This window comes from Callithrix jacchus, chromosome 2 (genome assembly GCF_049354715.1).
Source record: "Callithrix jacchus isolate 240 chromosome 2, calJac240_pri, whole genome shotgun sequence".
Lineage (NCBI taxonomy): Eukaryota > Metazoa > Chordata > Mammalia > Primates > Cebidae > Callithrix > Callithrix jacchus.
Genome location: NC_133503.1, coordinates 41843093 through 41857077, shown reverse-complemented (window position 1 = coordinate 41857077; position 13985 = coordinate 41843093). Strand labels below are relative to the sequence as shown.

Sequence of the window (13985 nt, the reverse complement as noted above, 5' to 3'; positions counted from 1 at the left end):
AATTGGGAACTTTTGTGAAATCATAAATTAAGCAAAAAGTACCTGTTACTTAGAATTTGAACATGTGCGAGTGATGAGGTTGGATACTTAGAGCACAGATTCACCCATAAAACAGGCATCGGAGATATGTTTATTAGACAACTGTATTGTCCCCTTGACTAGTATATGCATATGCATACATATATGCATATATAAAAATAGAATTATTAGTTACTTTAAGCAGATGTACAAGGATAATTATTAGCATGGGCTATTTAACTCACTTTTAAAATGTGTAAAACATTATTGTAGGGGTTCGGTCTTGATTTGTTTCCCGTGAAACTTTTGGTAGTTTAGGGGCCAAATTAACGAAAGACATCTCATTCTAGTGCTTGAGACTCAGAAGTTGGAAAAACGCGCAACTAGGTCAAGGAGCGTTCTCAGAGCCTCACGGCGTCCACTATGAGCACCCAAAGCAAGGGCCTCCTTGCTTGACTCGTGCCAAGGGACAGGAGAAACGGAGTCTGCATTCTCTGTCCAGAAAGGGGTTTTGTTAACATGGAGTTGCTCAGCGCACTTCATAAAAATTCTTCTGGCTGAGGGTTCTAGGCTGGCATAGGGTTCCCTCTTCTTTTCCGAGGTGGCAAGTATCTCTTCCTTTGCCAAGATGGCGGCCCCCGGAGATCGTCTCTGGATAAGAGGCTTGCTGAAGACTCACTCCTTTCCTTTCACACCAGGCAACGCACGGGGCACCGTTTATCCTTCAGAATCAAGGAAAGACGGCTTAGGCTACCCGCGATCGCGAACCTTTGCCAAGATGGTGGCAGCAGGGCCGGGCTGGCGTCACTGTCCCCTACCAAGATGGCGGTGAGCGGCTTCCGGGACGCGCTTCCCCAATCATCTAAAAGATGTCAGAGCAGAGGCGGCCGCCGTCAGTCTGAGCGCGGCGGGAGGAGAGAGAGTGGCTGCGGCCGCGCGCCGGAGCAGGACTAAGGTGGAGCTACGGCAGCCCCCGCCCCTGTCAGGAACTGGCAAGTGCTGTCACCTGTGGGGGCGCAAAAGTTACCTCCCCAAACCCTAAAGCCACACAGCACAACCTTTCCCCGAGTCACAAAAATCATAATCTGTGCCGCAGAAGGTAGGAGGCTCGGTCCCGACATCGCCCAAGCCTTCCCGACGCGGCGAGCTGGGGAAGGGAGCTGGGGCGGGGGCTTCCCGCTAGGGCACCCCTCGCCCCACGGCCCTCTCCTCTCTCGGGACGGGACACGTGTTTCCTTCCCCTCCGCCTGAGGGGGAAGCTCGTAACAGGAACAGCTGTAGGGAGTTCAACGCTGGCATTTTAAAGCTGCGTGTGTTTTGTTTTATTTGTAGGGTTAGGTCCCATGAACGCGATAGGGAGAGCAACGCATGAGTCGAGGGCAGCAAATGTCAAGATTCGGGGGTGGGGCCTGCACCAAGAACTTGGACGCGGGCCGTGGCCGGGGTGGAAGGAGAGGTCAGGAGTTTGGGAAGGGGGCGGTTATCATACTTCGCCAGCAACTTACTATTTCGCCGGCAACTTGCTTTTAGGCCTCCCGCCCCCTGCTTTCCTTAATCATAATTTTTTAAAAAGTGCAAAGAAATCCAGCCTGCCGGAGGTTTTGCATTTGGCGAGCAACTTCCTTCGAGTGTGAGCGCACTGGGCGGGAGGGGTGGGGGTTGAACTTGGCAGGCGGCGCCTCCTTCTGCCGCTGCCGCCTCGCAGACTCGGGGAAGAGGGTGGGGGACGGTCGGGGCGCGGGGGAGGGTGGGTTCTGCTTTGCAACTTCTCTCCCAGTGCGAGAGCGCCGTGGCAGCGGCTGAAGACCGGGCCTCCCAGACGATGCGGGGGTGGGGGACCTGCCGGCACGCGACTCCCGCCGGGCGCAGAGTACGTATGCGCCGACCCCCGCTCTCCGGTCCCCTCCTCTAAGCTTCCCCAGAGGGCGTGTCTGGCCGCCCGGCCCCGAGCGCGGCCGAGACGCTGCGGCACCCTTTCGGTGCAAACCCGTAGTGCCTTTCGTAGTGACACACTTCACGCAACTCGGCCCGGGAGCGGGGGCGCGGGCCACTAGCGCAGCTCTGCCGCGGGCGGTGCCCCGGCTCCTCTGGCTTGCCCGCTGTCACCCGCAGCGGCGCTGGCCGCGCTTGCCGCCGAGGGACAGCGAGTTCCCGAGTGGGTCCGGAGCCGCGGAGCTGGGCGGGGGCGGGAGGGAGGTAGTGAGCAGAGAAACTGGAGAAACTCGGTGGCCCTCCTAACGCCGCCCCAGAGAGACCAGGTCGGCCCCCGCCACCGCCTCCCTGTCTTTTTCTTGGGGAGTTGGGGGTGGGGGCAGCCATGCCGGGGGCCACGGGCCTGTCGGCGCCGTCGGGGCCGGGGTGGCCCGGCCCTCGCAGAGGGCGTGGGGGCGGGGGCGCGGGCGCCCCTGCAGTTGCCAAGCGTCACCAACAGGTTGCACCGTTCCCCGCGGCCGCCGCGCGGCCCCTCGGGCGGGGAGCGGCCGGGGGTGGAGTGGGAGCGCGTGTGTGCGAGTGTGTGCGCGCCGTGGCGCCGCCTCCACCCGCTCCCCGCTCGGTCCCGCTCGCTCGCCCAGACCAGGCGGCCCTTTCGCGTGTCCGCGCTCCCTCCCCTCCGCCGCCGCCTCCTCCTCCATTTTGCGAGCTCGTGTCTGTGACTGGAGCCCGAGTCACCGCCCGCCCGTCGGGGACAGATTCAGTGGGTGGAAGAAGACGCCGCAGCCGGAGCGGCCGGAGCGGCCGAAGCAGCTGGGCGCCGGGACGGGGCACGCACGCCCGGAAGCCGGGACCAGCGGAGCCCGGCGCGGGGCGGAGGGCTGGCTTGTCAGCTGGGCAATGGGAGACTTTCTTAAATAGGGGCTCTTCACCCCAACCCATGGAGAAGGGGGCGGCTGTTTACTTCCTTTTTTTTAGAAAAAAAAAAATTTCCCTCCTGCTCCTGCGTTCACACGCTAAGTTGTTTATCTCGGCTGCGGCGGGAGCTGCGGACGGTGGCGGGCGAGCGGCGCCTTTGCCAGAGGTAAGAGGCGAGGCGGAGAGGGGAGGGGGCCGGGTGGGCTGGCGCTTGCTCCCCCGAGGTGCCGGAGGGACCGGAGACGACTCGGGGGCCGCCGCGGGAGCCTGCAAACTTTTATTAGCCTGGGGGAGTGGGGGTGGGGGGCTGGCGAGGGCCATGCGATGGTGACGAAAGGGCAGCGCGCGGGTGACAGCACTGGCCTCTTCCTCTCTCCGCCGCCGTCCCCCGGCCGGGCGGAGGGGGAGGAACCTGAGCTCGGACGGCTAGCGGAGCCTTGGCGAACTGCGAACTGCTGGGTGTTTCCAGCCTCCCGTTCCCCCGCGGGAATCCTGGCCTCTTTTCTCCCCCCAAAATCCCTCTTTCCCTCCAAGGGGGCCGCCCGACACCCATTTTCGTGGTGAACGCTAAGCCGCGTCTGAATTCTACTGGCCCGAATATTTGCACTCCACCCCGGCGCGCCCGAGCGCGAGCCCCGGCTCCTGGGAGGCCCGGGCGCGCCTGGCTTGGGGAGGGCTTGCGGGGCGCTTCAGGGTGCACACGCGGGGGGCTGACAGCCTGCAACTTGGACACTCCGGCCGGGGCTGGCGTTATCTGGTAGAAGTGGGCGTGTCGGAGAGAGAACTCAACAGGTCTGGGCATATTTCTCTTTTAACCTCGCACTTTTTTTCTAGCCCCCCCCCTCCCCGCCCCCCAGCCCCGGGAGGGCTGGTTCTTTAGCGTTTGTTGTCAATTCTCTGCTGAGGTTTTTAAGTGGCCCCTTTTAGAAAAAGACCCTCTCTAACCATAATAGTTTTGTGTTGCGATTTTTGACAAGTACTAGTTTGACGTTTGGGGTTGCAGACTTGGTAATAGCAACCTTGTAATACCACTTAAGACCCTTTGGCATGGTTCATTAGGGCCGATTAATGTGGCAGGGTTATTGGCAACTTAAACTGAGGGATAACGTCGCTTGAGGGAGCGTTTTCGTTTAGTAAGTATTGTTTTGGTTTCGGGTTTGAAGGCAGCTGTCAAAAAAGCGGCGTGGAAATACATTGGGCTCCATTTGATACCTCGTGTTTAGAGATCGTTATCAGATAAACAGAGCAGAGGGGTGGGGAGAAAAGCAATTTGCCCTCAAGATTTGTGGTAGCAAGTCCACACCCCTCTTTCTACCTTCATCATCTCACTTTTCAGTGAGGGCCAGTGACCTGCTGCCTAACGTCATCGTATAGAAAGAGTTTCCTTTTATTGGACGGGATTTGACTATAGTGTCCTCAATGTTTCTCAGTCTTACCCCATCTCGTAAAACACCCTGATTACCAATATACTGACAGTCTTATTCTCTTGCGAATAGACTGAGAATTGGCACAGGTGAAGGTTTGAATAGGTGAAGACAGAAAATTATTTTGAACATTTTACTGGATGCCGTTTTACCTGAATTTATATGAATGTGATTTTACGGTTCTGTGTTTTTCCATTTTTCAGTACCTCGATATTTGTTTGGAAAGTAAAGAACTTAGAGATATAATAGCATTTCATATTGAGGGTCTTAAGCAATTTAAGTACATGTAGCTTAATCTAGATGTTATTGTGAGTTATGATAAAGGTCAGCTATATTTAAGTTATTTAAGTAAGCTAACAAACAATGTAGTGAGAAGCTACTATACCTTCTCTTCTGCTCTTTTAAATCTAAATTTTAGTTGGCCTATATAAAGTGTATCTCATTTCATATACCCGAAATTTGGAGGTAGGCACATCCAGTCAGAAGTATGGGTTTAAAAAAAAAGAGCATTGTCCCAGCTTGTCGGAAGATAAGCAGATCAGCATTGTTTATTTTTCAAAGAAAATGTGCATGGTTCACCAGTGGGTTGTACTCAAAGGGTTGGATGTGTGACTAGCTGGTAGGAGGGAAATTTGGAAGTAATTAGGGATTGAGAATTCTAGCATAGTATTTATCAAATGTTATATGTATTGGTTCTCAGAAAAGCAAACAGCCTTGATTGAAAAGAGGTAGGAATTTTAATGATCACACTTCTTTTTCTTTTTTTTTTGAAATTAAATACTTTGACATCAACTTGAACCTTTAGAATAATCAGATGTAATCAATTATAATGTATGTGATTAACAAAGTTACATGTTCAGTGAGAGGCAGGATGAATAGCCAAGCTTAGTTCAATACAATTTTGCCCTCAGCTGTGCAAATGGACTGCATTGTGCTTTTAAATGCGGCAGGCTGAATGGGAGCAGGGGAGATGGCTTTTTATTCTGGAAGATAGAAACTACTCTTCTGGCAACAAAGAATTTGATTCCGAGTTAACTAAAAGGTTCATTTAACAGGCTGTCTCTTACTAATCGGATCAGGAAGATAATGTGACTTTAGAGCTTATGATGTTTTCCTGTGTTTTTCTCTCTCTTTTTTTTTTTTTTTTTTTTTTGTAGTTGATATTCACGGATGGACTCCAAAGAATCATTAACTCCTGGTAAAGAAGAAAATCCGAGTAGTGTGCTTACTCAGGAGAGGGGAAATGTGATGGACTTCTGTAAAATCCTAAGGGGAGGAGCTACTCTGAAGGTTTCTGTATCTTCAACCTCACTGGCTGCTGCATCTCAGTCAGACCCCAAGCAGCAAAGGCTTTTGGTTGATTTTCCAAAAGGCTCAGTAAGCAATGTGCAGCAGCCAGATCTGTCCAAAGCAGTTTCACTCTCAATGGGACTGTATATGGGAGAAACAGAAACAAAAGTAATGGGAAATGACCTGGGATTCCCACAGCAGGGCCAAATCAGCCTCTCCTCAGGGGAAACAGACTTACAGCTTCTGGAAGAAAGCATTGCAAACCTCAATAGGTCGACCAGTGTTCCAGAGAACCCCAAGAGTTCAGCATCCTCTTCCGTGTCTGCTGCCCCCAAAGAGAAGGAGTTTCCAAAAACTCACTCTGATGTATCTTCAGAACAGCAAAATTTGAAGGGCCAGACTGGCACCAACGGTGGCAATGTGAAATTGTATACCGCAGACCAAAGTACCTTTGACATTTTGCAGGATTTGGAGTTTTCTTCTGGGTCCCCAGGTAAAGAGAGGAATCAGAGTCCTTGGAGATCAGACCTGTTGATAGATGAAAACTGTTTGCTTTCTCCTCTGGCGGGAGAAGAGGATTCATTCCTTTTGGAAGGAAACTCGAATGAGGACTGCAAGCCTCTCATTTTACCGGACACTAAACCTAAAATTAAGGATAATGGAGATCTGGTTTTGTCAAGCTCCAGTAATGTAACACTGCCCCAAGTGAAAACAGAAAAAGAAGATTTCATCGAACTCTGCACCCCTGGGGTAATTAAGCAAGAGAAACTGAGCACAGTTTACTGTCAGGCAAGCTTTCCTGGAGCAAATATAATTGGTAATAAAATGTCTGCCATTTCTATTCATGGTGTGAGTACCTCTGGAGGACAGATGTACCACTATGACATGAATACAGCATCCCTTTCTCAACAGCAGGATCAGAAGCCTATTTTTAATGTCATTCCACCAATTCCCGTTGGTTCTGAAAATTGGAATAGGTGCCAAGGATCTGGAGATGACAACTTGACTTCCTTGGGGACTCTGAACTTCCCTGGTCGGACGGTTTTTTCTAATGGCTACTCAAGGTAAGATTAGTACTTTTCTGTTTCTTAAGAATGGCACATTTAAGATAGATTAATAGATTTAAACCTTTATTTATTTGTATGTGTTCTCTAAAGATTCATGTGCTTTTTTATATGAATAAGTTTAAGTGGTCTTTTGAAAGTAGGAAGGGCAAACAACCTAACTTACCTGTATGCAGCCATTTCAGGTTTTTTCCATAAATAGTGGTATTCAGTATCCCATTGGTCAGTGGTGAGTAGTTTATTTAAAAATTTTAAAATATTGCTCATTAACAGGTATCTTAAGGAAAAATTACACAAATTCAGAGAGTATAATGTTTCGTAAAATCATACTGTGTTGTGCATGTTCATTCAGCTGTTTCAGAATATGTTCTTATATTACAACAAAAGATATCCTTAATTCTATAATCAGAGGTTTTGCTCCCTTATTTGTAAATTTGTTAAGTGTTAGCTTGAGATTAAAGGGTTAAAAGTAGAAGTACTAACAAAAAGCCCTATTCTTCAAACTGAATCTTCTGTTAAAGAATTGAAGTTTTGAAACTGTTAAAGCAATGCAGTGAACAGTGTACCGGACCATAGTATTAGACACAGGTCTTGCTCACAGGGTTCTTCACCCAAAATAGACAAGTTATGTCTGCCGATCAATCTCTCTAAGAGAGGAATTGGTGCCAACACGGTGCAAAACAAAATTTTACTTTAAAATGTTCTGCAAGTTCTCAAGTAGATAACTGATGGCCAACATTGTTAAGCTTCAGTTCTCAGCTATCATTTGATTTTTCTCTTTTTACTCATTTATAAGCATACTGATATTTCTATCTGACCTCAAAAAGGTCAGAAAATGGAATTACCAGAAAAAAGTTTTAAATGTTGATATACATGTTGGTAGGGGTTAAGTTCTCTACCCTGTAACCTCATCCCCAATTCAGATAAATGCTAGGTTTTATATCCATTTTAGGTGTGAAGGAAAATATAAAAATGTGGATTGTAGTGACACAAGATTGATTAATCAGCAGAGGTTTTTTTTAATATAAAGAAGATGCAGAGTCATTTATTTGTATGTAACATTGAAGTCTTTTCTTAAATGTTAATGATACTCATCATTCCCATTAATTAGTTATTCGGTATTAAAAAAAAATATTTTCTATGAAAGCTATCCTAACCTTGAGGATGTCTTTTTCTTTCCTCTTTACATAGGAAACTTTTCTTGTAAGGGAAATAATTTAGGCTTAGATTTAGGCTACGTTCTTCTGTTCTTCTAAAGGGCTTAGTTATCAAAGGTTCTTATGTATCTGAAAGCAAAAATCTATTGTTTAAAAAATTATCATCTTTTATTTAGAACAACACTACTTCAACGTGAGTTGAAGGTATAAAATGTTTTCTGTAAGGAGATTTGAGATGTTCCTTATTGCATCAGCTGTTGTGTTTTAAATGCTAAAAGACATGCTGCGTTTTAAAATTTCAGTTGCAAATTTTTGGCAATAGAATTCACATGCTTGGTTTTCTTAAAAAGTACAGTTGATTTGACTAAGCTATCTGTAGGAAACTCTTAAATTGATTTATAAAACATGTAGTTATACAAAGAAAAATAAAACATCTTAGGAAACTCTTGGGGATTATTAATGTGTTTTGCTCTGATAATCATCATGGCATTGTTTTCATCTTCCTTAATATAAAGAAAAGGCATGGGACAAAACTTATTTTCCATTTATTGTGAACTTTCATTAAACCCTAGAAAATTTGTGATATAGAGTATAAGTAGTTACTCTTAAATCATTAAAGGTGATTTTAATGCCTTAACTTTTAAAATATTTTATGACCTAAAGCATCTTCACATATTTTTAATTTGGGCCCCATAACCTTATAGAGGTAGGCAAGGCGATGATATGGCTCTTTAGAAGTTCTTTAATATAGAATGAAATGATTATTTTTATGCCAATGTGTGATTGGGAGAAATAATCAGCAGTCTGTGTCCTAACAAGAAGGTATAATACTTTATACAGGGTATTTTGTTAATATTTGAAAATTTTATACCATATGGCATTAAGTTAGCACTGGGAACTATGATTACCCAGAACAAAGCTTCAGCCAAGTAAATTGAAACAATGTTTCTTTTAAACCATCATTGAATTAGTCTATTGTTTCCAAACAGCAGCCCTGATAGATCTAAAATTGGTTGCCTTCTCTTCTCTATATGTTACATGACTCTAGCCAAACATTTGCTATGACCAGTCACCCTGAGTGATTAACAGATAATCAACATATTGAGACCACAACTTGTTTGAATACTGACCTTCCGACTTTAGGTAGAAAAATATTAAATGCTGCTAATACTTGAATTCCTTTTAAATTATAAACTACAGTTTGACTTTTTAAAATGCCACCTGAAAGTGTTTTTCTCAGAATACTTCAAAAAAAAAAGTCCTCACTTTATTCTCTGGGTGTGGGAAGAGGCAATTCCTTCCTTCCACCACAACATTGAGTTATTACATAATATTGTAAACTTATGAATATTATGATTGAGCTTAGTAAAGCATTTTCTTTTTAAGTTCATTAATAGTAAAACAGAAATCTTATTGATTCTCAAATCCACTCTTTAAATAAAACAATTAGCCATTCTAACTTAATGTGCTTTTAAAAATACTGAAATTCGGTATGTTTAGCATAAACTTATTGACAAAGGCACATTTCTGCATTATTTGATTTTCAGCCTTGTTTCACTTAAGCATTAATGTCAGAAGTAGAGAACAGAAATAGTTTTAGGTGGTGTTAGAGTTTTTATTGGGATTATGTTGAAATTTTAGTGTTAAAAAATTGTTCATATCCTGAAAGGAGGGATTACTGTAGAAAATGCAGTATGAACTTGTAAATTCAGTCTTAGGCAGAGTGTAGGGCTCTGTTGATTGGCAGTTAATGAAGTTACTAAAATTTATGTAGATTTTAACGTCTCAGTAATCTCATCTGTATCTAATCTTATAAAAGTAATGAAATTGGAGGCCCGTACAAATACAGGATGAGTAAAGCAAATTCTACTAACATCATGTTGAATATTTTCTCAGAAAAAGAAGAAAAATATAAAAAGAAGAGATTTTGTTTTGACTGCAGTTAACCTTCCCACCCTCCTCACCATGGATACTTTCTTCCTACCTTTTTTCTTTTCCTTTCAAAGATTCTGGCAATGGATGTTTTAATGTTTTTTAAGCTTAATATTTCTGTACTCATTTATGTAAAGTGATTTTTGAAAGTTAAATTTACTTTTATATAGATATTCATTTATTTTTAGCTTTGTGATCAGAACCTTATTTTTTAAATCTGTAACTTGTTATGGCTATATGATTAGTAAAAGAAAAGCTTTTAAAGCACACTATTCAGGTGTGTCATTTTAGTGTGGAATGACTAATACAGAAATATGTGACTAGCATGTGGTCAGATTTTATTGAAATTACTTCTTATGATGTTTCTATGGCTAATTCCCTTATGTTTTTATAATTGGTAACATAATTCATATGCTATTTTGGTTTTGTGTATTTGTGTTACAGATATTTTAGTCTGACCACTTTCGCTATATGATTGAACATTTACACATTTTATGAAACACTTATATATCTTGCATATATGTAGGTTAAATGCAAATTGTATTAATAGTGAAATGAATATGTGGGTAGAGATCACTTTGGGGCCTTTTGAGATTTAGTGAGGGAAAGATTGGATCAAAAGGGTTTACTTGAACGTGACTGCCTCATGTGAAAGTCGGAACATCTGCATTAATTGGTGAGTTACATAAATCTTAGTCCACTCTGGCCTGCAGGTGATAGCTGAGGAAATCTTAATTTGCATTAAGTTTAGACTAGGTCTGGGGCATAGTTCTTAAAGCATATTCTTTTTTACTTTAAAGATTATACCTAATTTTAATTAGATGTGGGTTCTCATTATGTACTACTGCTGATGTGAGCAAATTAAGCAAAATAGGTTTGTGCTGAATAGTATTTACCCTTCTGAGGACATCCTGGTAGTATTTTCATCAAGAGTAATTGTGTAATGCAGTATTTACAGGTATTTGCCAAAGTAATGGTCACTTGTTTTCATATTTCCGAGTCATGGAAAATATACGTTGGTGAATCCTATTGCATAAAGAGTTTTCAAGAAATATTTTGTTGAATTAAGCTATAAACAAATCAATTACTTATTGACCTTTACAGAGGATTTTTAAAAGCCCATGCTCTCCTTATTTCTGCAGCTTCAGAGAGCTCTTATTTTCTTCTGGCATATTCTATTAATACTTGGGTTTTGTATTTTTCAAGTAAATAAAATATCCCTATGGAGAACTTCCATTTTAAAAAAGAAAAGGTCTACTAAGTGTTCCCTTCCGTTTTGAATTATGTGTGATTATTTCTGTGCTAAACTAGATTAGGGTGTGACTTGTGATGGTGATTTTTCTTCATTTTACATATTAAGAAAGAAATACAATTTTATCACAGTTCAAAATGAGTTGTAGACAGAGGTTTTAACCCCCAAACATCTAATTTGGACAGGTGGTTTTCTTTATTTCTCAATACCATCCTAAATGTCTCTAAATACAGAATTTGCAGTGGAGTTTGTGAATTGGGGGTGGAGGGTGAAGAGGGAAGAGCAACAGAGATGTGGAATGATGTAGATAAATTTAGGCACATCAAGATCAGTTCTGAAAACTAAATGTTTGTATCAACTATCATGAATTAGAGATTTAAGAAGAGAGAAATTTAGGACTATATGTACAAGGAAATGCATCAATCAGGATTACAATTTAGTTTCTTTTTCTTGAGGTAGAAATCTAAAACTAATCATGTCAATATAATCCTAATTGTTGAGGTATGTTGTTTCTTAGGCTTTATTTCCAAAAAAGGATAAAATGCATATTTTACTTTTAGATTATTTTAGCTAAGATTAAGTTCATATTTGTCCCATTTTTATTTAAGCTGCTGTTTAATAAATGAAAATCTAACAACTTGAATGCAGTCGACCTAATGTCTTAACGTTGATAAAACCATTTCATATTCATAGTGTTCCCCCCCCCTTTTTTTACATCCATTGTCAACTGACTGGAGAGCAGTCCATTTCTTTGATAACATATTTCTATGGGTTATGTATTTTTCTGCTAGAATATCAAGGAAATTAATATTTCATGATACATATGCAGAATAAATTATGGGCTTCTGCAAGTGGTAGACAGTCACTTAAACTATTTATATTGCAATACATTCCTTAAATTTAATATTTTGAATGAAAGTGTGTTATCCTCAATTTTATCCCTGGGCCAATTTAAATATTAATGACATCCCCGTAGAGATGAATACATAAACAAACTTTTTCGGAGTAACCCAGGTATTAAAGTGCTTTAAAATATTTTTTCTTTTTAGCAAGTTTCAACAAGATTAATAGTGTCTATAATGCAGCAAGTTCAGTGAAAGTTTTAGAATATTTTTCATTCACAGTATAGGGCACCAAAAATACATATAGTGGGGAAAAAAGGTTTGATGATATGATTAGTTGTAAATGTTTACACATTATCTTGCCTTGAATTTTTATTTTTTGTAACTAATAATTTGACAGTTCAATAAGTATACAGTGTTTAACACATACAGTTTTTGCAAAAAAACTGTATGCAAAAACTGTTAACTTACTCTTTCTTTTTATAATAAATTTAGCCTTTATTCTAGTTGATTTCATAATTGTCCATAATAATATTTAGCCGTGGCTATTATGAAAGTATATTTGATAGCCAGATTTTGAAAGTTATTGTGAAATGATAAAATTCAGTACATAATTTATTATTTCATGCTGGTTGGGGCAAGGCTGTGACTTATGACCTTATGATTGTCACATGCTGAACACTAAAGCTCTACCAGTTTGTTATTGACACTTTTACTTTGTTATTGTTTTAATGTTTTCTTTTGTAATTGCGGATAAGAGCTTCCTTAATTTTAAGACTATTTAAACTGCAGATTTTGCCTCTTTTTTAACCCTCAAATCCCTTCCAAAGAATTTGATTTAGTTGTTCAATAGTAGAAACAGAAGAAAAATACTCAACTGAAAACCCAAAGACCTAGGTTCTAATGCGAAGGAAGAAAGTCTATGGCTTTGGGTAACGAGGTACTTTGGAGTCAAAAATACTTTCTTTACAACTGTGTTTGAATTATTTTCAAAACACCTGTGTGTATGTTTCTAAAATTCCACAATCTTTTTAACCTATCAATTTGATGAGGGAAGTAATTGGGGTAGGGAATGGTATAACAAAGTTGGTACTTTGACATTTTTTTTGTAGATTATCAAGTGTAAGACAAATATTGAATACAGATTTGGTATTTTTATAAGACAAGGATTTAAAATAATGTCGTTGGTGATACATACAAAATAGACTATTGCTGTTGTTAGCACCTGGGAGGTGGGGCTCTCTGGTTCTCAGAGCTTGTTTTATATGTTAGGTACAGTTTTTTAGATTAGAACTTGAAAGAACTTGAGAGGTCACCTAATCCTACCCCCAAAGTTTTCAAATGAGAAATTGAGCTCCATAGAAAGTGTTGAGGTAAAGATCACAGAACATTTCATTAGTGGTGTTGCCAGTTTGAATATCTCAATTCTTAGTTATCTAAGTTCCCCGGTAAGCTTCTCTAATTATCTGGGTCTCTTCTAGACATCTGAAACAAATAGTTGATTGACACAATACAGACTAGCCACATATTTTATAAGAGTTACTTTTGGCTCATTTAGATTTTTTTAATGTACAGTGTCTATATTCGTTCCTATACATTTTGTTAACCTTTTTTTTTCCCAAGTAATGATTGAGCACTAATTATATGACAGCACTGTGCTAAGCACTTTGCATGCATTTATCTCATTTAAATCTCAACTCTGTGACAATTTTTATTCTAGTTACTTCTACTGAGTCTTGATTCTGTCAATATCCATGTAGCACAGAAGCCAGCTGTTATTTACCTTAATTTTACAGATGGGAAAACTAAAGGCACTTAAAAAAGAGAAAAGAATAGCCACAAAACCTTAATACTTATCTGAAGAGAAATATTAAATATTGGATTAAATGTTAGAAGTTCCTCATGTGTATCTTTAATAATTTTTAACAACAGTGAATCTTTAAATAAAATATAAAGGATCAGGCCTCTGCTCTCCTGCATTTATTTGTAAAGTCACTTACTGCTTTTTGTCACAGTTTCAATTTCTGGAAAATAGAGCATTTTTACCTGACAGGATTTGTGCATGTTTGTTTACTTTGAAAATTAAAAAGCATTATAAAAATGCAAGGTGGAATTTTTAAAGCTCTGCCAAGTCCACTTAGCTTAAACTAGCGTAA

General features: G+C 41.3%; 1 protein-coding gene across 18 annotated transcripts in view; it reads left to right on the top strand.

Annotated features, from left to right (window-relative positions):
* NR3C1 (nuclear receptor subfamily 3 group C member 1) overlaps positions 1–13985 on the top strand; it is a 488758-nt gene that overhangs the window by 362371 nt on the left and 112402 nt on the right. For 3 of the 18 annotated variants that reach the window (XM_035277201.3, XM_054246578.2, XM_078352754.1), the window contains one exon: positions 5450–6646. In XM_035277201.3, coding sequence (XP_035133092.1) covers positions 5463–6646 — 1184 coding nt within the window. In that variant the 5' untranslated portion in view covers positions 5450–5462. 18 annotated transcript variants of the gene reach the window in all.